Below are 26,174 nucleotides of genomic sequence, written 5' to 3' on the forward strand. Positions count from 1 at the left end.
GAGGTCGGGGAAGAGGGAGAAAGGGAGAAGAAATTCGAGAAACGAGCCACGCGGGGAGAACCAGACAAACCGGGTCCCGGCAGGGCGGGCGCAGCCGCCAGGGCGGAGCCGGGTCTGGGGCCCCGGGAGTGGGGGGCAGGCCCGCGAGCTGGAGGGGGCGCTCCGCCTCGGCGGCTCGGGACTAGGGTGGACAGGCCGGGAGCCCCGGGGCCCGTGCGCTACGGCTCTGCCGGGCTCCTCGTGACGCGGCACCCAAGGCCCCCGGCACCGACGGGAGCCCTGCCCCCGAGGCAGGGGCTCCGCCCCCGGCCCCGCCCCAGGCCGGAGCCCCAAATTGCGGCGGGTACCCGGGAGCGGGGCGAGAACCGGCGCGCAGGGAGAGGAAGGCAGCTGCGCACAGGCGGGCGAGGAGTGGGGCTCCCAGGCGCGCGCCGGCCGGGGTGGCCGGGTCGCGAGGCCTCAGGGTGGGCGGCCCGAGCGCGGCTGGACGGCTCCGCCCCTCCCGGCCAGCACCGCCCCCTGCGCGCCCCGCCCCCTCCTTCCCGCAGCCCCCACCCCCGCCCCGGCTCCTCAACACAAACTTTCCGTCCCGCTCGCTCCCTCCTCCGCGCTCGGCGCCTCCCGCTCCAACCCGGCTCATTCCGCACATTCCGGCCAGCCCCCTCCCCACGACCCCCCTTCCTCGGCCCCCCTCGCGGCTCCCTCGGGCCCGGCGGAGCGGCCCGGCCGGAGCGCCCCCGCGAGCTCGGACCAGGTAAGCCGGGCGGACGCCGGGAGGAGGCCCCGCTCGGGAGAGGTGGTTTGGTTGGTCGGCTGGGCTGGCAGGGGGGGCGACACCCGAGGGGGACTGGGTCCCCGAGCTATTGTCCAGCTGGAGCTGGAGCCCCGGATTGGGGTGCCGGGAAGTTTAGAGGGAAGGGAGAAAATCTCTCCGGGAAGCCCCGCCCCCCGCTCTCCCCACCACCCCCCCCCGCGACGGGGACGAGTTGGTCTGGGAAGGTGGGGAAGCCGGGGAGACCGTGTCCCCCGTGCCGTCGCCTGTCCCGCCGTCCGCGCTTGGGGGTCGGGGCGGGGATCCGGGGGCCGCACAGTGTGGAGGGCCTGCCTGCCACCCGGGATCTCATATCCGGGGCGCCCAGTCCCGGGCCCCACCGCCCTTTGGACTCCCGGCCCGCGCGCTCCCGGAGCCCGCCCGGCCTCAGCTCCACGCAGGCCTCGGGCCCGGCCTCCCCGCGCCCAGGCCGGTTTCTGCGCGCAGTGCCGCGGCTGCGCTGACTTGTGGAGGGTGTCTAGAGCAAAGCCGCGCGCCCCGGCCGTGTGTCCCCTGAGAGGCAGGGAGGGGCTCACGTTCCCTTCAGTTCTGCCGCCTGCGTCGGGGTGTCGATTCAGAGTTCCAGCCCTGAACGCTGTGAGCTTGGCTCCGAGGGGGTCTGGATTTGGGGCCTTTTCTTCCCCACACTTTCTCAGGGCTCTTGTTTAGACTTGAGAAGGTTTGAGGGTGACTGGTCCCCCGCTTCCTACCCCGGTCCCCTCCATTGTCTGTCATGCCCTTTATTCCTGCCAGGGGAGGGAGGGCTGGGGGCGCCGGTCTGGATTTGTTTTCCAGCCCAGCTGGGCCCTGGGGCAGTGTCATTGGGACCCCACTCTGTCAACTTTACTGGTGAGGGGCCCTGATCCAGGGCTGAGAGATTCTTTCAGTGCAAGGGGGAAGGAGGCCTTGGGGCGGTCTTCTCAAGGGCTGTCTTCTGTGTCTTCCCTCTTTCCAGGTAGGGGCAGAACCAGGTCAGGCCTAGACTTGTTGTCCGGAAGAACAGGGCATAGGGGTAGGGGTAGGGGCTGGACACAGCTCAGAGGGGCTGGTGCCCATGGTGGCTCTGTGTATCCAGTCTCTTGTGGCCTGGTTCTCTGTACACATGTTCCACAGCAGTGCTGGGGTCACCTGGGGCAAGGAGGGAAGGCTCTCCCAAAAGTTGGAGATTTGGGGGAATTATGTCCCCTCCCTTCTAGACTCCTGTAGCCCCACTCCCCCCAAGAGCCCTCTCCTAGGGCACTACCTAAAGGATGTGGTTTTGTGGTCTTTTGGGTCCCTACTCTCCCAGTGGGCAGGGAGTACACAGATCTTCCAGGACAAGGCTGTCCAGTAAGGGTGACTTCAGGGGCCCTGGATGCCCCCTCCTCAGGGAGAGGGTAGGAGCCAGTATGAGTCCCAAGCTCTTGGGCCTTTCCCCACTCCCCTAGGGAGGGAACCGTCATTAATGCTAATGAGCGCATCTGGGCTGGGGAATGGCTATTAGAACGGTCAGTGCTTGCCAGGACAGAGCGGCGCATTGAGTATACAGGAGCATCACATGGGTCCTGAGCTCTGCTCCCATCCTCACCCTAAGGTTTGTAGACCCTGGCACTTTCTACCAACTGAAGGAATATCAAAACCACATCTCAACAGAGGTGGTCAAGAAATAGGGATCTGGTCCCCTCTGGACCTTTAACCAATTGTGCCATCTTGGCCAGCCCCTTTGGGCCTCAGTTTCCCTGCTTGGAATGAATGACTTCTCAGGTCCCTTTTCTCTGAGCTCCTCCCAGAGTCTGTCTCCCAGTTTGCCTCCCTTCTCCCATGATGGAACCTGAACCTGGTGGGGTCTGGAGAGGTGGGTGGGTGATCCAGTGGCCCAAGGAAGAAGGCAAGGACAAACCAAGGAGTGACTGAGGAGTAGCTCAGCCAGGTGAACAGGGCTGAAAAGGTGGCAGGAAGCAGGTGTCAAGGAACAGGGAGGCTTAGTGGATTGGGGGATCTTGCCTCTGAGGTGGTCGAGCGTTCTGGTAGGGCTGGATGGCACAAAAGGTCTTCAGAGGCCATTTGGGTGGCCCTACCCTCTGCCCCACTCCCAAACACCTCTGGGGGCCCCAGGGCTCAGTGTGGAAATCGCTGGTCCTGCCCTCCTCCCCCTCCCCACTCAGGATGGGGAGAGGAGCCCAGGGGTCTAAATGCTGCAGCTTTCTGTGAAGGAGCTAGGAGGTCGCAGCCTCTTCTTCCCACATGGGGGCTGCAGAAGCTGTGGGATTCCGGGGGTGACCCTGAGGACCTGCCTCTGGATAGAGCTGGGGAGGTCAGCAGATCACACTCAGTACTGTCCCAGTGGCCTTGCCCTGTCTTCCCTCCCCTCCCCTCCCGGTGTTGTGCCCTAGGTTGTCTGCAGAAGGGGCCGCTTCCCTCCAGGGAGAACTCTGCCCTGCCGGAGGGAAGGCTCTGCCTGTCTTCCCCAACCCACAGGAGGTGGAGGTTAGGGCCAGAGAGGTTCATCCCCCTGTACATCCTAAAGCCTCTGCCCTTGGGGTTTCCTAGAGTGCCGATTGTTTCCTGTGCTCCCTGCCAGGCCTGAAAGGGCAGGAAGTGTTAGAGGGAAATGAGACTGCAACTGTGTGTGGCGCTGGATGTGTGTGAGGGAAGCCGTGAGTGGGACATTTCTGTGTGGGTGAGACTTGCCTTCTGTGGGGCTGGATATGTGTGGAAGAGAACCCTGGTTAGAGCGGCTTGTGCAGGGCTAGGTGTATGCGGGAGAGAAGCTGTGGCTTTGTGACATTCGTGTATGTGACAGATATACACATCCATAAGAGAAACTGGTGACTCTTCATGTGTCTGGGCGTGCCGCCACCTGTGTACCTGAGAACCTGCATGGGGGATGTTCTGTGTGTGCCAGGGCATTCTGTGTGTGTCCTGGATGTGCCGCTGAAGGAAGCCGGCTGCCTAACCATCTGTGTGCCTGGAGATTACACTGGGTGTGACTCTGATGCTCAAGTGACCTGCGTGTGAGGGACACCATGCTTGCATGAGGCTGTGTGTATGCGAGCGCGCGGGTGCGTGTGCGTGAGAAGCCGGATGAGTGGTGATCTGTGTGATGTGTTATGCTGTGGTGTGACCACTTGTGACCTGTATGTTGTGACGCAGCATGTGAGATGGCTTCAGGTTTGTCTGTGTGTGACTTACGTGTGACACTACATGCAAGTAAAACAATATGACCAACTCCGTGTCAGTATGATGTGTGTACCAGCAAGGTGGGCCCCATCCGACATGTGCCAAGCATGAATATGGTATGTGGTGTGTGGGTGACACTGAGCACCAGAAAGCGACGCCGTGTGTGAGAGAAACTGGGGCGTGACTGATCCTGGCACTGTGGGTGGGTGGTCACTATCTGAACGTGTTTGGGACTCTCGGGTAGTGTGGGTGACACCCCCAGGGCTGTGCCAGGCAGGGCGTGTAGGAGGCTCTGTGGGGTGCGTTTGGGGCCTGTGGTCCCTGACATGTGTGGCATCTATGTGGAAGACCATGAGAAAGACACTGATAAAAAACAGAAAGGAGGAATGTAATTAATGCCACTCAATTGTACACTTAGAATGGCAAAAATGGTAAACTCGATGTTATGTATATTTTATCACAATAAAGATTGTTTAAAAACCCAGCAGGAGAGAGATGCGGGTAACAGTGGATGTGCAGGACAGTGGCTGTGACGCAACTGTGTGTGCGAGCGAGAGGAAGGGCGCAGAGGACACCATGACTCTCATGGGGGCACTGACTGAGTGGCTGGTGGGAGCCCAGTGGGCTACCCGGAGTACCAGGAGTCTGGCGTGGTAACTGAGAACTGAGAAACCGTGACCCCCCACAGCCTGTCTCCCACTGGATACCTGAGATTCCCGCCCTGGGACCAGGACAAGATGAGGAGACAAGTCAGTCCCAGGGAGGAGGTGAAGGGAGGTTTGGGAACCGGGCCCTTCTCTCTGCAGGGGACTTGAGGGCTGAGTCTCCACCCTCCTACCCCCTATACTGCTTCAGGGAGAGGGGGCGTGACGACGGATGAGCTTTGCAGAAGGAGGCCTGGGGAGACTATCCCAACCCCCTCTGCTCCCTGAGAAAGCCCCTTTCCCAAGTAGTGTGGGGAGGAGGGGCAGAGACAGTCTCCATTCCCAAATTGGAAGCACATTAATAAGCGGTGGGGTGGAGGGGCCCCCACCTCCCTCCTAGTGGGCTCTGCAAATTGCTTCCTCCTGTAAAAATTGAGACCCTGTTCCAGGGAGGAGGGAATCCCTCCCTAGCCTGGCAGGGTGTGGCTGCTTGGCAGGGTCCCTCCGGGGTCCTTGGGCTGGAGTTGGGGGAGGCGGATACATCCCTACTTGCTCTGCTGCCCCAGAGCATGGCTACTTCTAGGGTGGGAGCTTCTGGCAGCTGGAGAACAGCTGGCCCGCTGTCGGGCGGATAGGGGAGGAGGGAGGAAAAGGCAGAGGGGGTGGGAGACTCCCTTAGCCCTCCTCAGCTGCCCTCCCCATCCTCGACCCCCTGGCTGGTCAGCCCAGCTCAGGTTTGAGGGCAGAGATTTGGGAGGAAACTGCTGATTTCACTGATCTTCCCACATTTTGAGTGATGTTCTCACTCCAAGTGAGAAGGCTTTGGGGGCTGGGGTCCCTGCAGGGGTGGACTGCTGGCTGCTAGACCCAGGAAGGTCACAGCTCAGCTCGTCCTCCCAGCAGGGCTGGTGCAGGGGGAGGGGTAAGACAGGAGGTGCCCACCCACCCAGACTGGTTTTTTCTGTGCCTCCTACTGAGGCAGTGGCTCCGGGGCCCCTAAAGGGAGCTACAGGGCTGGGTGGTCTGGAAGCTGCAGGGCCTGTGGGGGTGGGGGGCCAGGGCCTCTGCAGCGGCCCCAGCTCTGGCCTGATCCCTGGAGCTGTCCAGCCAGTTCTTCCGGCAGGTCTTGCCCCAGGGTGGGGGTGGGCAGCAAGGTGCCCCTTATCTTCCCCAGGGCCCCAAAGCCTGCTCACCCAGCCTCCTAGCCCCCATCCCTGCCTCCACCCAGAGGCCTTCTGAGCCTGGAAGGCTGAGGGCCCTGGGAGAGGGGAAGCGGGTGTGGCTGGTCAGGATGAGGGTGAAGGCAGACTGAGTCCCCTGGGGGTCTGCAGCCTGCTGGCGGGTTTGCAGGACAGGTACAACAGGACTCCTCTGCAGGGGCAGATGGGAGGGGTTCTAAGAGGAGGTGGAGGGTGGGAGCCCCTGAGACGGGAGTGGGGGTGTCCTGGACTGTGGCTGGCCCCCAGCCCCCGGCAGTGGCCTCCCTTGTCACTCCCTCCCTCTGTTCGGCCTTGGCCTCTGGGTCTCTGTCCTTGTCCCTGTCTTTCTCTTTCTCCCTGTCCCCTCCTGGCCTGCCCCTCCCTCGATGCCTGTCATATCTGAGTTTCTGGTCTACCCCTCTCTGCTCTGTGTCTCTCTGGGTCTTTGTTGGTTGCCTTGTCTGTGCCCCCTCTTTCTTCTCCCGTCTCCTGCCCTCCTTCACCCCTTCTCCCTCCACCCCCCCACCGGCCCTGTCAGTCTGTGGGTCTGACGGTCCAGCACTCCCCTGCCCTGCCTCCATCTCTCTCCTGGGGTCTCTCCCTTCACTCTTCGGGGCTCTGGGCTGTCCCCTGTTGGGCTGGGCTTTCTGCCTCTCTCACTGGAACTCTCCTGTCTCTGGTCTGTTTTCTCTCTGGGTTTACCTCAGCTTCTCTTTGCCCCAGACTCTCCCCCAGCCTGTCTCCCCTGCTCCTCCTGTCTGTCTCAGGCCCCACCCTGGCCTTGGTCTCCCTCCCCTTGACCCTCAGTTGGGTATCCTCTCTCTCCTACCCCTCTTCATGGCACAGCGAGGCAGAGCTTCTAGACACCTGACACCTGGGCATCGTCAGCCAGCAGCCCAGGGTCTGCCCCATCGCCCTTCTCTAGATGTCCCACCCATCCACCAAGCCAGAGTCCCACATTTGCCCCAGCCCAGCCCGCACCTGTCCAAGGAGCCATAGCCTCCTCTCTCAGCCCGGCCTGGGTCCCAGCGGTTAGGGGGTCTAGGGAGAAGAAGGCGGGCACATGCTGGTCTCTAGGAGAACAGAGCAGCCAGTGCTCACGCCTTCTGCAGACTCCCTTCCACTGAGACCCCGGTCCAGCCCCCAGCCCAGGGCAGCTGCCTGCCCGCGACTGCCCACGTGTGTGCCTCAGCTTGGGGGTACACATTCTCGCGTGGTTGTCCACCCGAGCACTCGCACAGCCCCTCTGCACAGTGTGCTCCTGTGCATGGATGTGTGTGGGGAGTGCCACTTGCCCCTGTGTTGGTGCCTCTGCCCCTAGGAGCGTTCCTAGAAAGTGAGTCTCGCATGCATCTAGGAGCCAGCGGAAGGGAGGGACGGTGGTCCTATTCTCTCCTTGACGCGTCCTTTGGGCCGTCCCCCCTCCCCTCCCCCTCACCAGCTGCCAGCGGTCCCAGCCAGGGGCCGCCTGCCCCGCCCCCCCAGTCTGTCCCAGCTCCCAAGCCTGCTGCTGTGTTCGCCATATTTGGCCACAGTGCTCCCGCGGGGGGCGGGGCGGGGCTGACATCACCCTCAGAAGGGGGGCCACAGCCTGCTTGAGGGGAGGCGGGCAGGGACTTGGGGGAGGCAGGAAAGTTGCTTTAAAAGTCTGGGGCTGCCTGGGCCGCTGCTGCTCCAGGGAGGCCTCGGGAAGGGGTTAAGAGGGGTCTTAGCTCATTGTAGCCCCTCTTCTCCCTCCCCTCTGACAGCTCTGTGGCAGTGTCAGACTGATACCTGTGGACAGGGCCTGCATCCCAGCTATATCAACAGGGGAGTCGCTAGGTGTGCCCACCCAGCTAGTGTACCCCTGTCCCCTCACTTTTGTTTTTCTTTTTGTTTTTTTAAATTTAAATTTAATTTTTAAAAATAGAGACAAGGTTTTCACTATGTTGCCCAGGCTGGTCTTGAACTCCTGGCCTCAAGTGATCTTCCCAGAGTTCTGGGATTATAGTCATGAGCCACCACCCCCCACATTTCCTTATTTATTTATATTTATTTATTTTGTTTACCCCTCACATTTCTATTCCAATAATTCCCCTCTGATTGAGGAGTGGGGGCTGGGGCTCTCGATCCAGTTTCCTGGGGTGAGGGACAGGCTGGGAATAAGGGCATCTGGCCCCTCTGACAGGTCAGGGGTACAGCTCCTTCTGGCTGCCCACTGGCCGTGGCAGAGAGATTCCTGGTGGCTCTGGAGGCATCACAGAAAGGGCTGTACAGCAGTGCAGGGGTCCTTGAAGTTGCTCCAGCTGCTTGGACTGAGGGGGACCTCCTGGGCAGACTTAGGGCCGTTGCTATGGCAGGTGAACCTCCTTTCTCTCTCCAGGTGGTGGGGTCTCTCAGCACCCTCCCTATAACCTTCCTGGTTATAAAACTGAAGCCAGCTTACCTGGGTTCAGAACCCAGCCCTAGTACTTACTTGTTGTGTGCCCTAAGGCAAGTTGCTTAACTTCTCTGTTTCTTGGATTCGTCATCTATAAACTAGGAATAATAATAGTATCTGCCCCATAGGGTTATTGTGAAGATTAAATGAGTCAATGTGTGTGAAATCTCAGAACAGTGCCTGGCATATGACAGGTACTGTTATTAGTAGTAATATTAAGTCTAAACTCAATAGTTTAGAATAATTACAATAACTAGTTGAATAGCTGAATAACTAACTGAATAATAGTTTAGAATAACCGAGGGCCAGGCGCGGTGGCTCACACCTGTAATCCCAGCACTTTGGGAGGCCGAGGCTGGTGGATCATGAGGTCAGGAGTTTGAGAGCAGCCTGGCCAACATGGTGAAACCCTGTCTTTACTGAAAATACAAAAAATTGGCTGGGCTCAGTGGCTCACACCTGTAATCCCAGCACTTTGGGAGGCCGAGGCGGGCAGATCACGAGGTCAGGAGATCGAGATCGTTCTGGCTAACACAGTGAAACCCTGTCTCTACTAAAAATACAAAAAGTTAGCCAGGCATGGTGGCAGGCGCCTGTAAGTCCCAGCTACTGGGGTGGCTGAGGCAGGAGAATGGTGTGAACCCAGGAGGTGGAGCTTGCAGTGAGCCGAGATTGCGCCACTGCACTCCAGCCTGGGAGACAGCGAGACTCCATCTCGGGGGAAAAAAAAAAAAAATTAGCCGGGCATGGTGGCACGCGCCTGTAATCCCAGCTACAGGTACGTGGCACCATGCTGAGCGGGGAGGCTGCATGGGAGGCTGAGGCAGGAGAATCGCTTGAACCCAGGAGGTGGAGGTTGCGGTGAGCAGAGATCGCGCCATTGCACTCCAGCCTGGGTGACAGAGCAAGACTCCATCTAAAACATAAAAAATAAAACATTTTAAAAAGAAAAAAAGAATAACCTAATAACTAGCTGACATTCAGGCCCCCCAGGCCCTCCCCACCTCGTTCTATAGTGACCCCCTCAAGCCTCCCTAAGCAAACAGGTGGCTCTGCAGAGAGAGTCCACCCCCACTCAAGCAGCAGGACCTGGAATTCATCTTCCTCTCCCTGGCTTCTGATGGGGTCCCCCACCTCTCCACCCCTCCCTTTTCCCTGCTGCCCAGAGCTAAGTCCCAGGATCCAGCCATCATGGGCTCTTAGGTTTCCAGGACCCTGAATACATTGGACATGTGGGTTCTGGGGCTGAAGGGGATTTGGGGTGAGTCTTGGGGTTGTGAGTGATGGGGGCCTAGTGGGGTGTGGTCCTAACTAATAACTCAGCCTGGTAGGTTCAGGGCGCTCACAGTTTACAGAGCCCTGGCCCACATGGAGGATGGGCCAGGGCCGGGGCGGGCGTGTGGGTGGTTTACGGGTGTGAGTGGTTTACAGGCTGCTGTGGGGCCTGGAGGTGCGGGAACAGGAAGTGGGATAGAGGAGCGGGTGAGATTGAGCCAGGCTGTTGGCCAAGCACCTTCTCAGCTGCTCCCTCTCCAGTTCCCTTTTTGTAATTCCTGGGGCAGTTCCTGCCCCACGTTAGGCCCATTGGCAGAGTTCTGGTTGGTTATCGATTTGGGGAAGGTAAAACGATTCCCTTCCTGGGTCAGGGACCCTCTTTGTCCCCTGAGGGGTCCTTAGCTGGGTTGCATTGATGCTGGGGCAAGAGTGAGGGGTAGAGTTCCCTGACTGGGGATCTGGACACTGGGGAGGAGGAGCTGACAGGGAGAGCTGAGGAAGCACAGCCCTGCCCCTCTGCTCCTCCTCTCTGTGCTCCTTAGCATGCCTTTGGCAGCTGCATGACCTTGTGAGCCTCAATTTTCCTCTCTGGATAATGGGCGTTATTCCCTACCCTTCCTGCTTTAGTGTTTTTTGTTTTTGTTTTTTGAGACAGGGTCTGTTCTGTCACCCAGGCTGGAGTGCAGTGGTGCCATCTCCACTCACTGCAAGCTCTGCCTCTGGAGTTCAAGTGATCTTCATGCCTCAGTCTCCTGAGTAGCTGGGATTGCAGGAGTGTGCTGCCATGCCCTGCTAATTTTTTTTTTTTTTTAAAGATGGAATCTTGCTCTGTTGCCTAGGCTGAAGTACAGTGACGTGATCTCAGCTCACTGCAGCCTCTGCCTCCTGGGTTCAAGCGATTCTCCTGCCTCAGCCTCCTGAGTAGCTGAGATTACAGGCACGTGCCACCACACCCAGCTAAGTTTTGTATTTTTAGTAGAGATGGAGTTTCACCATGTTGGTCAGTCTGGTCTCGAACACCTGACCTCATGATCCAACCTCCTTGGCCTCCCAAAGTGATGGGATTACAGGCATGTGCCACCGTGTCCAGCCCTGATATATTTTTAGTAGAGACGGGGTTTCACCATGTTGGTCAGGTTGTTCTCGAGCTCCTGACCTTAAAGGATCCACCCGCCTTGGCCTCCCAAAGTGCTGTGATTACAGGCATGAGACACCGTGCCGGCCTAGTTTTGTGAGGTTTGAATGAATATGAAAATGCCTTTTCCCTACAAAAGTGCTGTGTTGGTGTGAGGCATTGTTGTTGTTACTGATTACGTATTTCTTGAGTGTCATGAGCCGGGCATGTGGCTAGTACTTTGTCATGAGCTCATTTAAGTTTTAACCCTCACAACCTTAAGGAGACCCTTTTCTCATTTTACAGGACTGAGGCCTAGAGAGGTGAAGTAGCGCGTGCATCCCAGGTCACACAGCTCTGAACAAGCTGTGGTTGGTTGTTACCTCCATTCCACCCGGAGCACCTGTTCCTAGGGTGGGCTTGGGGCTGGGGGCGGAGCTCCAGACCCAGCGGTTGGGCATAGGAGATTGCTGTGGTCGAGGAGGATCCTGGCCCCAGCTCCTCTCTATCTGTCCCCCAGGCTCGGCCGCCCAGCGGGCTCAGGCCCAGAGCCCAGAGCAACCAGCACAATAGCGTCCAACAGCTGGAACGCCAGCAGCAGCCCCGGGGAGGCCCGGGAGGATGGGCCCGAGGGCCTGGACAAGGGGCTGGACAACGATGCGGAGGGCGTGTGGAGCCCGGACATCGAGCAGAGCTTCCAGGAGGCCCTGGCCATCTACCCGCCCTGCGGCCGGCGCAAGATCATCCTGTCCGACGAGGGCAAGATGTACGGTGCGTGCAGCGGGGGCGCGGGCGGGACTGCGGCCCTTCCCCCTGCTCTCTGCCCTCTCACCCAACCGGTTTGGTGACGTCGGAGGCTGCCAGCCGCTGGCTGGGCGAGTCTGGGCTCGCAAGCCTGTGTGTCTGGATCCTCCTCCGCGCTCCTCCTCATAAACAAGCCGGGCTCGCCCCCAATCCAAGGCGCAGCCCACACCTTGGCACCCCCGCCTGCTCCTCCTCTCTTCCCCGCTACCGGCCTGGAGGTTTCGAGGTGACTCAGTGGGCCCAAGAAAGTGGGTCAGCCCAGTCTGTGCCAGTCGAGACCCGGAAGGGGGTCCCTTCCCGGAGGAAGATGTGGAAAGGAGGCCCGGTGACAGTCGCAACGCAGTTCCCTCCAGTGCGGGCTGTGGGAGGTCGCACCGGGACAAAGGCCTGCGTTGGGGCCGTGAGGACGCGTGCCCTTCTCAGTCCCCTTCTCCACTCCTTGTGTTTGCTGGCCCTTCTCTATGCCATCTTGCCCACTTCCAGAAGGGAGTGTCCCCTCTTGTCCAGCCCTGAGAGGGCTCTCCCAGAGCTGCATTTTTTTTTTTTTTTTTTTGGAGACAGAGTCTCGCTCTGTCGCCCAGGCTGGAGTGCAGTGGCCGGATCTCAGCTCACTGCAAGCTCCACCTCCCGGGTTCACACCATTCTCCGGCCTCAGCCTCCCGAGTAGCTGGGACTACAGGCGCCCGCCACCTCGCCCGGATAGTTTTTTGTATTTTTTAGTAGAGACAGGGTTTCACGGTGTTCGCCAGGATGGTCTCGATCCCCTGACCTCGTGATCCACCCGTCTCGGCCTCCCAAAGTGCTGGGATTACAGGCTTGAGCCACCGCGCCCGGCCCCAGAGCTGCATTTTTGGGATAACTCGACCCTTCTGGGCCTGGTTCCTGGCCAGCTCCCCTATTCCTCCTAGCAGCCCATGGCTGAGCGAGGCAGGCCCAGCCCTTCCCAGGGCGCGCCTGTGGGAAGGGATCAGGGCTGCTCCGTGTCCCTTGGCCACGCCCCCTTGGCCACGCCCACCCCAGCCCCAGAGCCCCACCTTGGGGGCAGGCAGATGGTCCAGGGTGCCTTCCACAGGGTGGGTGCTGCCTGCCTCCACTGCTGCCTCCCAGGCTGGGGGAGCCCCACAGGGTATTTTTAGACAGGGTGGAGAGAGTGGGGTGGAGAGGGGCTGGCGGGAAGGGAGGAGCAATGGGGCTGGTTCAGTCATTGGAATGGAATTTGGAGAATTTGGCCGTTCTGGGGAGGCCATGGGGCTGGGGGGCAGATAGCCTGGATTTGGGGGTAGAGGTATACACCTTGACCATGCTGATGTGGGCTTAGCTGTGTGGCCCAGGCATCCCCCTTTCAGGCCCAAGTCCCTGGACACTGGCAGCTTCTGGGCCCTCAGAGGGTCTGTAGTACAGAACAGACCCTGCACCCCAAGGCTCACAAGGCTGTCACAGGGTGGAGAGACACTGGGGACTGGTGACATGGGCGTAAAAGGCACAAGGACTTGGCGACATGCTCAGTGACACATCTTGACAAGGCCGCCAGTGTAGGAGGCACATTGGAGGCGCTCAGTGCTGCCTTCCTGTCCTTCCTGGTCTTTCACCACAGAAGGGAAGGGACTTGTCCAGGGTAAAGACAGAGTAAGGGCAGGACATCCACCTGGGGCAGGCTCATTCACACGCCTCCACAAATCCATGCACTAAGAGCGTTGGAGCTGGTGACACAGGCAGGAAGCACTGCTGGGGGCTGGGAGGATGGGCGTGCCTGGCCAGGACTGGCCCTACCCTGCTACTGTCCTGCTGACCTGTACCACAGCCACCCAGTCTGTCTGCAGGGAAGCCTGTCAGGGTGCCTCGGCCCTCCTTCCTCCTACCTTACAGCTCCTAATGCACCCCTCCCCTGAAGAGCAGCCCCTCTAGGTCCTGGAGGCGGTAGGATGCAGCTGAGACGCCCCAGCCACTTTTGCACGCCCTGCACGTGCAGCTTGGAGTGAAGAGAGTGGTGAACAGAAGAGCAGTGTTTTGGGGAGGGACCTGGAGTGGCTTCCCAGTGGGGTGGGGGTCTCCAGCCTCTGGCTCCACCCTTTGCCCACTCCTCATTTTCTCTCTCACCCCAATCTAGGCCGAAATGAGTTGATTGCACGCTATATTAAACTGAGGACGGGGAAGACTCGGACGAGAAAACAGGTAGAGAGATGGTTTATGCTGGGTCCACCACCCACACACTCTGTCTCAGCTGCCCCGGTCAACCCCTTGCCCCTACCCTGCCCACCTCCTCGAGGCTGCCCCCGACCTGGCCTGCCACCCTCCTTGCCTCATCACACTCCCCTTACGCCCTTGATTTTACCCCCTCCCACTCCCAAGCAGCTCCATTCACCCTTCCCTCTTCTCTTGGAGAGATGGCCCCACTGTCCTTTCTGACCACCCACTACCCTGCCCAGGGCCTTTGGTTCAGGGACCACAGATAAGCCCACGGGGCTGCTGTGGCTGCTACATGGTCTCTGCCCTGAGTCACCAGCCAGGGAGCCAGACGGTCAGATGGACGGGTACAGAGCAGGGTGGCGGGGCTGAGAGGAGGTGGGTGCAGGGCACTCTGGGACAAGCAGCCAACCCAGACAAAGCTAGGGGAGTGGGGAGAGAGAGCTGGGAAGGCTCCCTGGAGGAGGTGACACTAGGGATGTATTTTTAAGAAGGAATGGGAGTTAGCCAGGCAGAGAAAAGGGAGAGGACCCTTCCTTCCAGGCTGAGGAAGTTGGATATACAACTAATCATCATGGTAAACCCATACAGAGCTTCCTTTAAGTTAATTTGTTTAATCATCTCAGCAACCTTCTTAGATAGGTACAGTAATTATCTCTTTTTTATGATGAGGAAACTGATGCATAGGGAAGTTAAGTAGTTTCCTCAAGCCCCCGAGGCAGGAAAGAGCCATGCCTGTGGGCAGCATGATGTGGCAGAGGGAGGGTGGGGACTGCTGGGGTAGGGGACACTCAGCAGGAGACATGGAGGACAGGTTCCCCAAGGGGCAGCGGTGGGCCACAGGAGGGTATGGAGCAGGGAGTGGCAGGTGGCAGCTGTTGAGGAAGGCCCTCAAGCAGCCGGGACAATGGATTAGAGAGGGCTGGGTGGAGACAGGGAGGCTGGCTATTGGGGGCATAAGCAAAGGCCTAGATCAACAGTGCCAGGTCCTGGGACAAGGGTAGTGATGGTGGGAACGGAGAAAAATGATGATGTAAGAGACAATTAGTGGCTTGTGGTCCAGGGAAGGTGGCAGTGTGGTGACAGAAATCTGAAGGGGAGTGGATGGGAGTGATGGCCCCACCGCCTGGGAGAGAGGCCAGGCTGGAGGCAGGACCTGGAGGAATGGAGGCCAGTGCTTCCCTCACGCTCCCAGCCTCCTGTCCTGGTGGGATTTGGACCCACAGATCCCCATGGTGCATATGACAAGTCTGGCCTGTTCCACCTCCTTCTCAAAGGAAGGTTCTGAGCTTCCCCACCCAGTGTAGGGGCAGCAAAGATCCCCCATGCATTCAAGCATTTATGAACCACCCTCCCTGAGTCTAGCTCATGCAGCACCAAATGTATTCACTTAGCTAATGATTGACCTACTGCTATGTTCTAGGCACCAGGGATACCACATGGAGGCGCGCACACAGGCCCTGTTCCCTGGAGCCCTTGGGTTCAAATACTAGTTCTATCTGGGAGTGGGCAGTAGTTGGCCTCCCACCCTTGTGTCCTCAGCCTTTGAGTTAGTTAACATGTGAAGACGCTTAGAACAGCATAAGCACTGCAGAAGAATTTGCTGCTGCTATTATTATTATTCCAGTCATTATTATAAACAGAAAGCTGTTCTGAGCTCAGAAGCGAACTCTCAGCAGGTCCTCCTCTACCCAGAAGAGGTATTCATAGGAACCTGTTAGTCAGAGTGGGAAGGGGCCAAGGGTCATTAAACTAGGTCACTGGTTTGTTTTTTTTTTTTAAGTTTTTTAAATTACTGTAGAGATGGGGGTCTCGCTATGTTGGCCATGTTATTCTTGAACTCTTGGCCTCAAGCAGTCCTCCCGCCTCAGCCTCCCAAAGTGCTAGGATTACAGGCACGAGCCATTGCATCCAGCCACGCTGGGTCACTGTGAACTGAGGCCAGGGTGGACTGCAGAGGTGGGCACATCCCAGCCCCTGAATTCAGGGTCCACCATCACACCTGCTCCTGCCCAGCATCCTGAGAGGGCTGCCCAGAAAAGAGCTTTTACAAACCAGCTATTGACAAGCTCGGAATTTTAGAAACCACTGCCTTCATCGTAAGGGCATAAGGTACAAGGATGAAACTCCCCCTATCTTTACTCTTTCTTAGAACTCTGGGCTTTTAGATCCCAGTGAAAGGGGACCCATCCTCTGGTTGTGAGAACAAGGCCTGTCTTTATGTGTTAAAAAGAGTAACCACTGACAAGGTTTTTTTTGGTCCTTTTAAAATTTACTTTTGACCTGTAATCCCAGGACTTTGGGAGGCCGAGGTGGGTGGATCACTTAGGTTAGGAGTTTGAGACCAGCCTGGCCAACATGGTGAAACCCCATCTCTACTAAAAAATACAAAAATTAGGCCGGGCGCGGTGGCTCACGCCTGTAATCCCAGCACTTTGGGAGGCCGAGACGGGCGGATCACAAGGTCAGGAGATCGAGACCATCCTGGCGAACCCGGTGAAACCCCATCTCTACTAAAAAATACAAAAAACTAGCCGGGTGATGTGGCGGGCGCCTGGAGTCCCAGCCACTCGGGAGGCTGAGGCAGGAGAATGGCGTAAACCCGGGAGGCGGAGCTTGCAGTGAGCTGAGATCCGGCCACTGCACTCCAGCCTGGGTGACAGAGCGAGACCCTGTCTCAAAAAAAAAAAAAAAAATACAAAAATTAGCCAGGCGTGGTGGTGCGCACCTGTAATCCCAGCTACTCGGGAGGCTAAGGCAGGAGAATCACTTGAACCCAGGAAGCAGAGACTGCAGTGAGCCGAGATCACGCCATTGTACTCCAGCCTGGGTGACAGAGCGAGACTCCATCTCAAAAAAAAAAAAAAAATTACTTTTGGCAAAGAAATGCAGTTTTAGGTTTTTACACATACATACATGCAGCAATTTGTAGCAAGCACAGTGCCTCCATATGGACAAAAGAGCTAAATATTAAGTTAGAATGAAGCTCCGTGTGACTTTCAGCTGTTACAGAGTCAACCATGTGGAGGTAGTCTTCTGAGCTAAGGGTCCAAGCGAGTCCTGGTAGCGTAGCTTGGTGGTGAGTGGAGTCAGAGTGGGCTCTGGAGTCAGACCGCCTGGGTTTGAATCCTGGCTGTGGCAGTCAGCTGTATGACGGCTTAACCTTTCCAGGCTTTAGTTTTGTCATCCGTAAGTCAGGGATATTAGTACCTATGTTTTTGTGTTGCTGTAAAGATCAAGGGGTTGGTATGTGTAAATGCAGAGGACGACAGTATCTGTGCTCAGTAAATGTCAGTTACTGTCACAACATGAAGTGGTCAGTAATTTTGCTGGACAAGAGTCTGATTCCTGGGCTCAGTGAGGCAGTGTGAGGAGCACCCACCCAGGTCCTAACCAGGTGGCATCACGTACATACTCACTGTCAGGCTGTGATTAAAGAGAAAAAGGAGCTTTCTTTGTAAGAATAAAAACAACTTGCCAAGAAAGCCACTTGCCAATGCTGGAAGCATGAAGCGGCATCAAGGATCTGTGTGTTTCCTGGGGAAAACAGTGACATTTGGGTTCTCTGTGCCTCTGGGTCAGATCTTTGACAAGGTCAAGGGTCTGTTGTGTCAGCTGGGCACACAGCACGGCGCACACATCCAGACTGTGATTAGCTCAAGTTGCCAGTGGAGGCTTCAAGGAGGAGATTGCTAGAGAAGAAGTGCAATTAAGAACACCTACTGAGTACATATATACACACTAGCGTATATTAGCCCAAGCAAAGAGAAGGTGTATTAGGGGAAAAAGTTATGGGAGCAACGCAGGAGGGCCAGGCCTGGTTTCATAGGCTGGGGCTGTGGTTGGGGTTGACAGGAGGACTCAGGCAGTGGTACCAGGGAAATCCCTGGTAGAGGATGTGGCCTTGGTGTATAAGCTAATGACCAACAGGAGCACCATGGCCATTGCTAGCACCTGTGGTGCCAATTGGAAAAAGGTGGTCTCCTCTGAGGACACCAGTGAGAAAAAGTCACCCTTTTTTGGGGGAGGACAGGGTTAGGCACAGCATTGTACAGTGACACATAGCTTGGGCAGCAGAACTTGGGCTGGATTTCAACCCTCACTGGTGCCCTTTGGGCCAGTGAACAACCTGTGCAACTGTACATGGTGGCCCTGGAGGCTACTGTGGCTCTTGATCATGATAAGCCAAGAAGAGAACAGATTTGGCAGTGTCAAGAGGTGTCTGAACCGGGCACAATGGCACATGCCTATAGTCATAGCTATTCGGGAGGCTATGGTGGGAGGACCGCTTGAGCCCAGGAGTTTGAGATCAGCCCAGGCAACATAAACCCTGTCTCAAAAAGAAAAAAGTTCCCCCCATTTACATGTAGTCCCCTAGAGATGAGGGGACTGGGATGCTCCTTGCCCGTGGCCACCCCATGGCTGTGCCTCCTCACTATCTGTGTTTTCCTCTCTGGCGGGGCGCGGGGCGGCCCCTAGGTGTCCAGCCACATACAGGTTCTAGCTCGGAAGAAGGTGCGGGAGTACCAGGTTGGCATCAAGGTATGTTGGGTGCCTGGCGGGGGCCTTCAGCCCTCCTGGGCCCCTCACCCACGGCGCTATCTCTGCATAGCTCAGGCCTTTCCTTGGCCAGCTCTCCAGCCCCACTGTGCCTTTTTTCTGGCTGAAGTTCTGTTCCTGCCTCTCCTTCTGCTCTTTCTGTTCTTTCTCTCTTTTTTTCTTTCTTTCTCTCTCTACAGGTCTCTAGCCACTTGCAGGTTCTAGCCAGGCGGAAATCTCGGGAGATTCAGTCCAAGCTGAAGGTATGGGGCCCCTGCCACCCAGCCTGGCCTGCCCAGCACCCTCCTGGGTGCAGGCCTGTCGCTGCTCTGTGGCTCCAGCCTGGGGCAGGCAAGGGGCTGAGAAGCTGTGAGGGGGTCCAGAAAGAAACACAAGTGGCAGCAGGAAGCCCAAGGGCCCTGTCATTGAGGGAGAGGGAGACCATCTGGGGGCCACTAAGGCCCACCCCTCCTCTTCTCTGTTTTTCTTTTTCTCCTTCCTCCTGACTGCTGCTTACTAACCGCATGGGGACTTCTGTGGGCAGGGAGGAGGCCCCGGGGGTACTGGCCGGCAGGGCTATCGAGGTGGGCATGGCAGTTCCTTGCAGATCTGGCTGTCCTGCAACTGTGGATCTCAGAGTCTGGGGTTCATGACTGAGGCCCTTCTCAGGGCCTCATGCTGGCCGTGTGCTCTTCTCCCTGTCCACAGCAGTGCAGCGGAGGGGGCCTCTTACCTCCAGGCCCCCGTGCCCAGAGCCTAGTTCTAGAACATATGGACAGACCCAGAGGGTGCCAGCTTGTTTTCCCTCACTCTGCCCTTTCCAGGGCTTGACCCAGCTGGCGGGCACTCCCTCTGGGGGGACAGGGAGGGTCTACTGAGCTTCCTTGGGCTCCTCGGAAGCTAAAACTCATGGGCACTGGGTGGAGGTTGGCGCAAAGACGTCCCTCGCCCCACAGCCCTGGTGCTGCACAAGTCCTCTAATCCGTCTTCCCTCTCTCCCTCGCAGGCCATGAACCTGGTAAGTAGCACGGCCCTCTCCAGTGGGAGCGGGGAAAGGGTCTTAACACCTAATACAGGATTTTCAAATGACAGATTATGAAACCAGCTTAATAGGTGTGCAAGCCTCATTTTTAGAAAACGAAATGGCCGGGCGTGGTGGCTTATGCCTGTAATCCCAGCACTTTGGGAGGCCGAGGTGAGCAGATCACAAAGTCAGGAGATCAAGACCAATCTGACCAACATGGTGAAACCCCGTCTCTACTAAAAATACAAAAATTAGCCGGGCATGGTAACGAGTGCCTCTAATCCCAGCTACTCTGGAGGCTGAAACAAGAGAATTGCTTGAACCTGGGAGGTGGAGGTTGCAGTGGGCCGAGGTTGCGCCACTGCACTCCAGCCTGGGTGACAAAGCAAGACTCCATTTCAAAAAAAACAAAAAAATGAAATACAGTGGTTCTCAAAAAACCTTAGAGTGCATCAGAATTACCTGGAGGCTTATTACAACAAATTTCTGGGCCTCACCTCAGAGTTTCTGATTCAGTAGGTCTGGGCAGGGGCCTGAAAATGTACATTTCTGCTTGGGCATAGTGGCTCATGCCCGTAATCCCAGCACTTTGGGAGGCCAAGGTGGGACAATCCATCGAGCCCAGGAATTTGGACCAGCCTGGGCAATGTAGCAAGACCGCATCTCTACAAATAAAAATTTTAAAAAATAAAAATGTCAGCCAGGCACGGTGGCTCATGCCTGTAATCCCAACACTTTTGGAGGCAGAGGCAGGCGGATGACCTACGGTCAGGAGTTCGAGACCAGCCTGACCAACATAGAGAAACCCCCGTCTCTACTAAAAATACAAAATTAGCCAGATGTGGTGGTGCATGCCTGTAATCCCAGCTACTCGGGAGGCTGAGGCAGGAGAATCGCTTGAACCCGGGAGGCGGAGGTTGCGGTGAGCTGGGATCGTGCCATTGCACTCTAGCCTGGGCAACAAGAGTGAAATTCCGTCTCAAAAAACATAAATAAATAAAAAATTAAAATGTACATTTCTAACACGCTTCCAGGTGATGCTGGTGTGTTAGTCCAGTGACCATACTTTGAGAACCACTGATGAAACAGAATAGAAAATAGGAGAGTAGCCGGTCACAGTCGCTCACGCCTGTAATCCCAGCACGTTGGGAGGCCGAGGCAGGTGGATTACAAGGTTAGGAGATCGAGACCATCCTGGCTAACACAGTGAAACCCTGTCTCTACTAAAAATACAAAAAAAATTAGCCAGGCATGGTGGTGGGCGCCTATAGTCCCAGCTACTTGGGAGGCTGAGGCAGGAGAATGGCGTGAACCCGGGAGGTAGAGCTTGCAGTGAACCGAGATCACGCCACTGCACTCCAGCCTGGGCGACAGAGCCGAGACTCCGTCTCAAAAAAAAAAAAAAAGAAATAAAATAGGAGAGTACATGACATAAAGAGGAAATATCTTGATATATATTGGCCTTTGGAATAAAAATAATTTTTTTTTTTTTTTTTTTTTGGAGACGGAGTCTCGCTCTGTCTCCCAGGCTGGAGTGCAGTGGCCGGATCTCAGCTCACTGCAAGCTCCGCCTCCCGGGTTCACGCCATTCTCCTGCCTCAGCCTCCCGAGTAGCTGGGACTACAGGCGCCCGCCACCTCGCCCGGCTAGTTTTTTGTATTTTTTAGTAGAGACAGGGTTTCACGGTGTTCGCCAGGATGGTCTCGATCTCCTGACCTCATGATCCACCCGTCTCGGCCTCCCAAAGTGCTGGGATTACAGGCTTGAGCCACCGCGCCCGGCCTAAAAATAATTTCTTACCGTGGTTGTGGTCAGCGGTGATGGGCACTTGGGGACCTGAGGCCAGGAAGGTACAGAGACTCTCCCAAGATCACACAGCAGAGCTGGGGCTGGAATCCAGGCCTGGATCTTGGGGAACACCTGCCATCCTAGTGCTTTGGATTCTGCCCGGGTTATGGGAGGGGCCCTAAAGCAAATCTGGGCCTCATCCAGCCTGGCCCTGGCTTCATGCAGCCCCTTCTCCCCAGGACCAGGTCTCCAAGGACAAAGCCCTTCAGAGCATGGCGTCCATGTCCTCTGCCCAGATCGTCTCTGCCAGCGTCCTGCAGAACAAGTTCAGCCCACCCTCCCCTCTGCCCCAGGCCGTCTTCTCCACTTCCTCGCGGGTACATGGGTCCCAGGAGGTGGGCTGGTGTGGGGGTGTGCCATAAAGGATGAGCTTTAGTGGGGTTCATGGATGCTGAGGGGCCCCTGGGCCTTGTCTCATCCCTGCAGTTCTGGAGCAGCCCCCCTCTCCTGGGACAGCAGCCTGGACCCTCTCAGGAGTGAGTACTGTGGCTCATCGTCCTATGCCCTCTTCCTCCTGGCAGCCGCACAGGGCTTCCCTCCCATTTGGGCTCCGGCAACAGCTGAGCAAAGTATTAATTCAAAAATAGAGGGATGACAGGGATGCAGGCTGGGTGGTGGCTCACACCTGTAATCAGTCCTAGCACTTTGGGAGGCCGAGGTGGGAGGCCTGGGCAACATGGCAAGACCTGCTCTCTCAAAAAAAAAACCAAAGAAGAAAAAAATTAGCTGGGTGAGGTGCGTGCCTGTAGTCCTAGCTACTTGGGAGGCCGAGGCAGGCTAGGATTGCTTGAGCTCAGGAGTTCCCGAGTTCCAGGCTGTAGTGAGCCTTGATTGCACCATTGCAACTCCAGCCTGAGCAACAGGGGGAGACCCTGTCTCTGAAAAAAAAAAAAAGCTGGAGAGCGGCAACAGGAGAGTGGATGCTCTGGCTGTTCACCTGTGCGTTCTCTCATCAGCATGCGTCCACTTGTCATCTGTCCCTTTGTTTACTTTTCACTCAGTTTCTGAGGCAGTCTTTCAGTTAACCAGTCAGGTGGTCAAGTGTGCTGGTTCTTCAACTCTAAAACAACTTTCATCAAAAGACCCTCAGCTTAAGGAGCTTAAGGAGCAGCTTTTCATGGTGGGGCGTGGGGAGGGTTGAAATCCTACATTAAATGCGCAGATCAGCTGGGAGACGCAGCAGGATTTCACAAAAGCTAAAACGTGAAGAAAACCAAAAGCTTGCGAGTTAGCTTTTCAGCATGCGTTTCTGGGCTCAGCAGAAGGGCTGTGTGGCTTGCTCCTGGGGTCTTGGAAGAGGGGCTGGGCCAGGTGGAAGGTGGGGAAGAGGGAGCCCTCTCACCAGACTGTGCTTTTGTCTGCAGCATCAAGCCCTTTGCACAGCCAGCCTACCCCATCCAGCCGCCCCTGCCGCCGACGCTCAGCAGTAAGTTCCCCACACGAGGTGCTCTCCCTTGGCACTTGCACCTCCGCTCAGGAGAGCTGGGGTCCAACTGCGTGTGTTTGCTTTGGGAGGGAGGGGGTTGTGACATCTATAGGAGACTGAGACAGGCCAGGAATAGCCCCTTTACCTTGTACAATGTTGTTCCAGATCTCTGGCACAAAACCATAGCCAAGCTGGGCGTGGTGGCTCACGCCTGTAATCCTAGCACTTTGGGAGGCTGAGGCAGGTGGATCACCTGAGGCCAGGAGTTCAAGACCAGCCTGACCAACATGGTGAAACCCTGTCTCTACTAAATACAAAAATTAGCTGGGTGTGGTGGCGCATGGCTGTAGTCCCAGCTACTTGGGAGGCTGAGGCAGGAGAATCACTTGAACCCAGGGAGTGGAGGTTGCAGTGAGCCAAGATTGTGCCATTGCACTCCAGCCTGGGCAACAAGAGTGAAACTCCATCTCAGAAAAACAAAAAACCATAGCCGGTACACAGCTACAAGCACACACCACCAAAACCTACATTTATACACATCTCTATGGGTAGGAAACTCCCAATAAGGAAATGCACCGAAATCTTAACAGGCCTTTCTCTCTCTAGATGATGGGATTCTGGGTAATTGTTCTTTCTCTTTTTTACTTCTCTGTGTTTCCTGTTTAAACACACATTAATAGTCACACAAGGAAATGTTTTTGATGTATACTACCAGGGCCACCATATATGGTTGTGCAGGTTGTACACTGTACAAGGACACCTAGTAGGGGAGTCAAAATCCAACCCATGTTCCTTGCCAAAAGGGGCACCTTTGCAGGCTGGGGGCAGCTTTGTCAGTAAGCACCTACATGCGTCCATGCAGATGAGAATCTGTCTCACCCTCCCAGGTTATGAGCCCCTGGCCCCGCTCCCCTCAGCTGCTGCCTCTGTGCCTGTGTGGCAGGACCGTACCATTGCCTCGTCCCGGCTGCGGCTCCTTGAGTATTCAGCCTTCATGGAGGTGCAGCGAGACCCTGACACGGTAATGTGTTTGGGGGTGAGAGTGAGCCTTTGCACAATTGTGGAGAGGCCAGCCAGGTGATCCAGAACTGCAACTCAGGATGCTGGGATTGGGGGTCTGGCCTGTTCAGGAAGCTCCAGGCAGTTCTGCACCTGTGCAGTGCTCCCTTCCCCGCCTCCGGGCCTGCAAGCCTGAGTACTCTCCTGACCCTGTCTGGGCCCTCCCCACAGTACAGCAAACACCTGTTTGTGCACATCGGCCAGACGAACCCCGCCTTCTCAGACCCACCCTTGGAGGCAGTAGACGTGCGCCAGATCTATGACAAATTCCCCGAGAAAAAGGGGGGACTGAAGGAGCTCTATGAGAAGGGGCCCCCTAATGCCTTCTTCCTTGTCAAGTTCTGGGTGAGTCCCCCTGGCCCTCTCTGCTCCAAGCCCCCTTCCCTACCACAGAGGTGCAACATCCAGGCCCACTGCATTGACCTCTGACCCTGCTCCATCTCCTCGTGGCTTGTGAGCAGAGTGCCAGAGATGGATCTTTGGGCAGGACTCTGATGTGGTGTGGCGGGAATACTTCTGGTCTCTGCCAGCACCTAACACCCCCGACCCCTATGCCCAGGCCGACCTCAACAGCACCATCCAGGAGGGCCCGGGAGCCTTCTATGGGGTCAGCTCTCAGTACAGCTCTGCTGATAGTATGACCATCAGCGTCTCCACCAAGGTGTGCTCCTTTGGCAAACAGGTGGTAGAGAAGGTGGAGGTGAGTGTGGGCTCTGGGTGGCTTGGTGGGGCTGGGAGCAGGCAGGCTGAGTGATGCCTTCTCCATGTTCTCTGCAGACTGAGTACGCCAGGCTGGAGAACGGGCGCTTTGTGTACCGTATCCACCGCTCGCCCATGTGCGAGTACATGATCAACTTCATTCACAAGCTGAAGCACCTGCCTGAGAAGTACATGATGAACAGCGTGCTGGAGAACTTCACCATCCTGCAGGTATGGGGGCAGCAGGGTTGTGGGGAGTCCCACAGGCCAGGGCCTCCAAGTTAGGTAGCCAGACACATCGCTGGGATGAGAGGCACAGATCCAGAAAGGAGAATGGTCTGCTCAGCCCCCTGCCCCATGGCCCTGTTCTCCCTGACCTCCTGAATCTCTTACCTGCTCGCCCCCCAGGTGGTCACGAGCCGGGACTCCCAGGAGACCCTGCTTGTCATTGCTTTTGTCTTCGAAGTCTCCACCAGCGAGCACGGGGCCCAGCACCACGTCTACAAGCTCGTCAAAGACTAGGGTGCTCTCTGCGCCTCCATAAGGATGCAGGGTGAGCATCTCCTCTCCACACCTGCCTGGCACCCCTGGGGGGGTCCAGGATTGAGGATTCATCTACCTGCCAGGCCTCAGGCCCAGGACCAGGAGGCCTCCCCACCTACCCCAGCACATACACTCCCTGCCACTGTTCTGCGCTTTAATTGTGGGAGAAGAGAGGAGAGGAGGGCTCAGCGGTGGGGCAGCCTGTCTGGGGCGCTGGCCCACCATCACCCCGCTCTGCCAAACCTCGCGTGACCTCAGAGAGGTGGGGATAGGGGACACCTTCAGCCTCCGGCATGTGTGGCCACTGCCCCCTCACCCCCCGTTGGGGAAGCGTGATGGGCAGGTGAGGGCAGGATGGAGACCAAGGGAGTCAGTGAGTGGAGGCCCTGGGAAAGGAGAGTGTCCGGTTAGGGTTGGGCTGAGGACAGAGGGGACCATACATCTTTGCCCCTCTGTGTCCCAGGCCTGGTGCCCAGACTCCTTGCATGGCTTATGCAGTCCTCAGACTCTGCACAGCGAGTGTGGGTCTCTGGGTTTCAGATGAAGTGCCCAGGCTCCAGGAAGTTGAGGGACCCACAGGAGAGGTGGGCAGAGCTGGAGTTCTCATCCAGGGCTGCTTGTCCCCAGAGCCCAGGTTTACACTACCTCCCTGGGGCGGGGGCTGGCCGCAGGGTAGGGGAGAGGCTCTGCAGTGTGAGGGGTGGAGCCTCATTGAGGGCAGCTGGGTTAGGGGAGCACCTGTTTCAGACTGGGCATGAAGAGGGGAGCACAGTAGCTACTAGACCCCATTGGCACCCCACAAGCCAGCCAGGGGCCCCAGGAAAATGGGGCACCCCCCAGCACCCTCCAGATTGAGGGCAAGGTAGAGGAAGGAGTCCCAGCCTCTGGGCAGACCAGAGGCCCAGAGAGAGGGGCTAGCAGAAGGCTTTTGGGTTTTCTCTTGCCTGAGGCTTGGATCTGACAAACGCTTTGTGGGCACTGCTCCCTTAGATTCTTCCCCACCTCAGTCTACCTGCCTAGAGTAGCAGCGCCCAGACCCAGTTCTGGGACTGAAGGTTAACCCTTCACCTGCTGCCCCTTCTCAACACCCAGGCCCCCAGAGCCAGCCGGGCCTGTCCAGCAGCCACCTGTGGGTATTTATGAGTTTCATATGAAGTACTGTGCCCCTTCCCTTCCTCATCCCGACCCTGCCCGAGCTTCCTGAAGGTCCTCACCGTTTGCATATCGCTCAGGCCACCTCCAAACCCCACCTAGGTTTTATAATGTATATTATATATTTTTTTTGTGTATTTTTAAAATCCAGCTGTGATGGGTTGTATCATAAATGCAGCTTGGGGTTGGAGCAGGGGCCATCAAGGCCCAGCTCCTGCTCAAAAAAAAAAAAAAAAAAAAATTAAAAGTTATTTGTTTGTGGGTCACTCAAGTAA

General features: G+C 56.9%; 1 protein-coding gene across 1 annotated transcript; it reads left to right on the forward strand.

The window, feature by feature from the left end:
• Window positions 1–572: 572 nt before the first annotated feature.
• Window positions 573–26,174, forward strand: TEAD3 (TEA domain transcription factor 3). Its single transcript, NM_001435892.1, is given in 13 exon segments — window positions 573–754; window positions 11,142–11,392; window positions 13,533–13,597; window positions 18,089–18,151; window positions 19,155–19,166; window positions 21,200–21,337; window positions 21,447–21,496; window positions 22,385–22,446; window positions 23,334–23,467; window positions 23,677–23,850; window positions 24,065–24,205; window positions 24,283–24,435; window positions 24,613–26,174. Coding segments are annotated over 12 exon segments (1,308 nt in total). The 5' UTR covers window positions 573–754; window positions 11,142–11,190; the 3' UTR covers window positions 24,727–26,174.

The sequence above is a fragment of the Macaca mulatta genome, chromosome 4 (genome assembly GCF_049350105.2).
Source record: "Macaca mulatta isolate MMU2019108-1 chromosome 4, T2T-MMU8v2.0, whole genome shotgun sequence".
Taxonomy (NCBI): Eukaryota; Metazoa; Chordata; class Mammalia; order Primates; family Cercopithecidae; genus Macaca; species Macaca mulatta.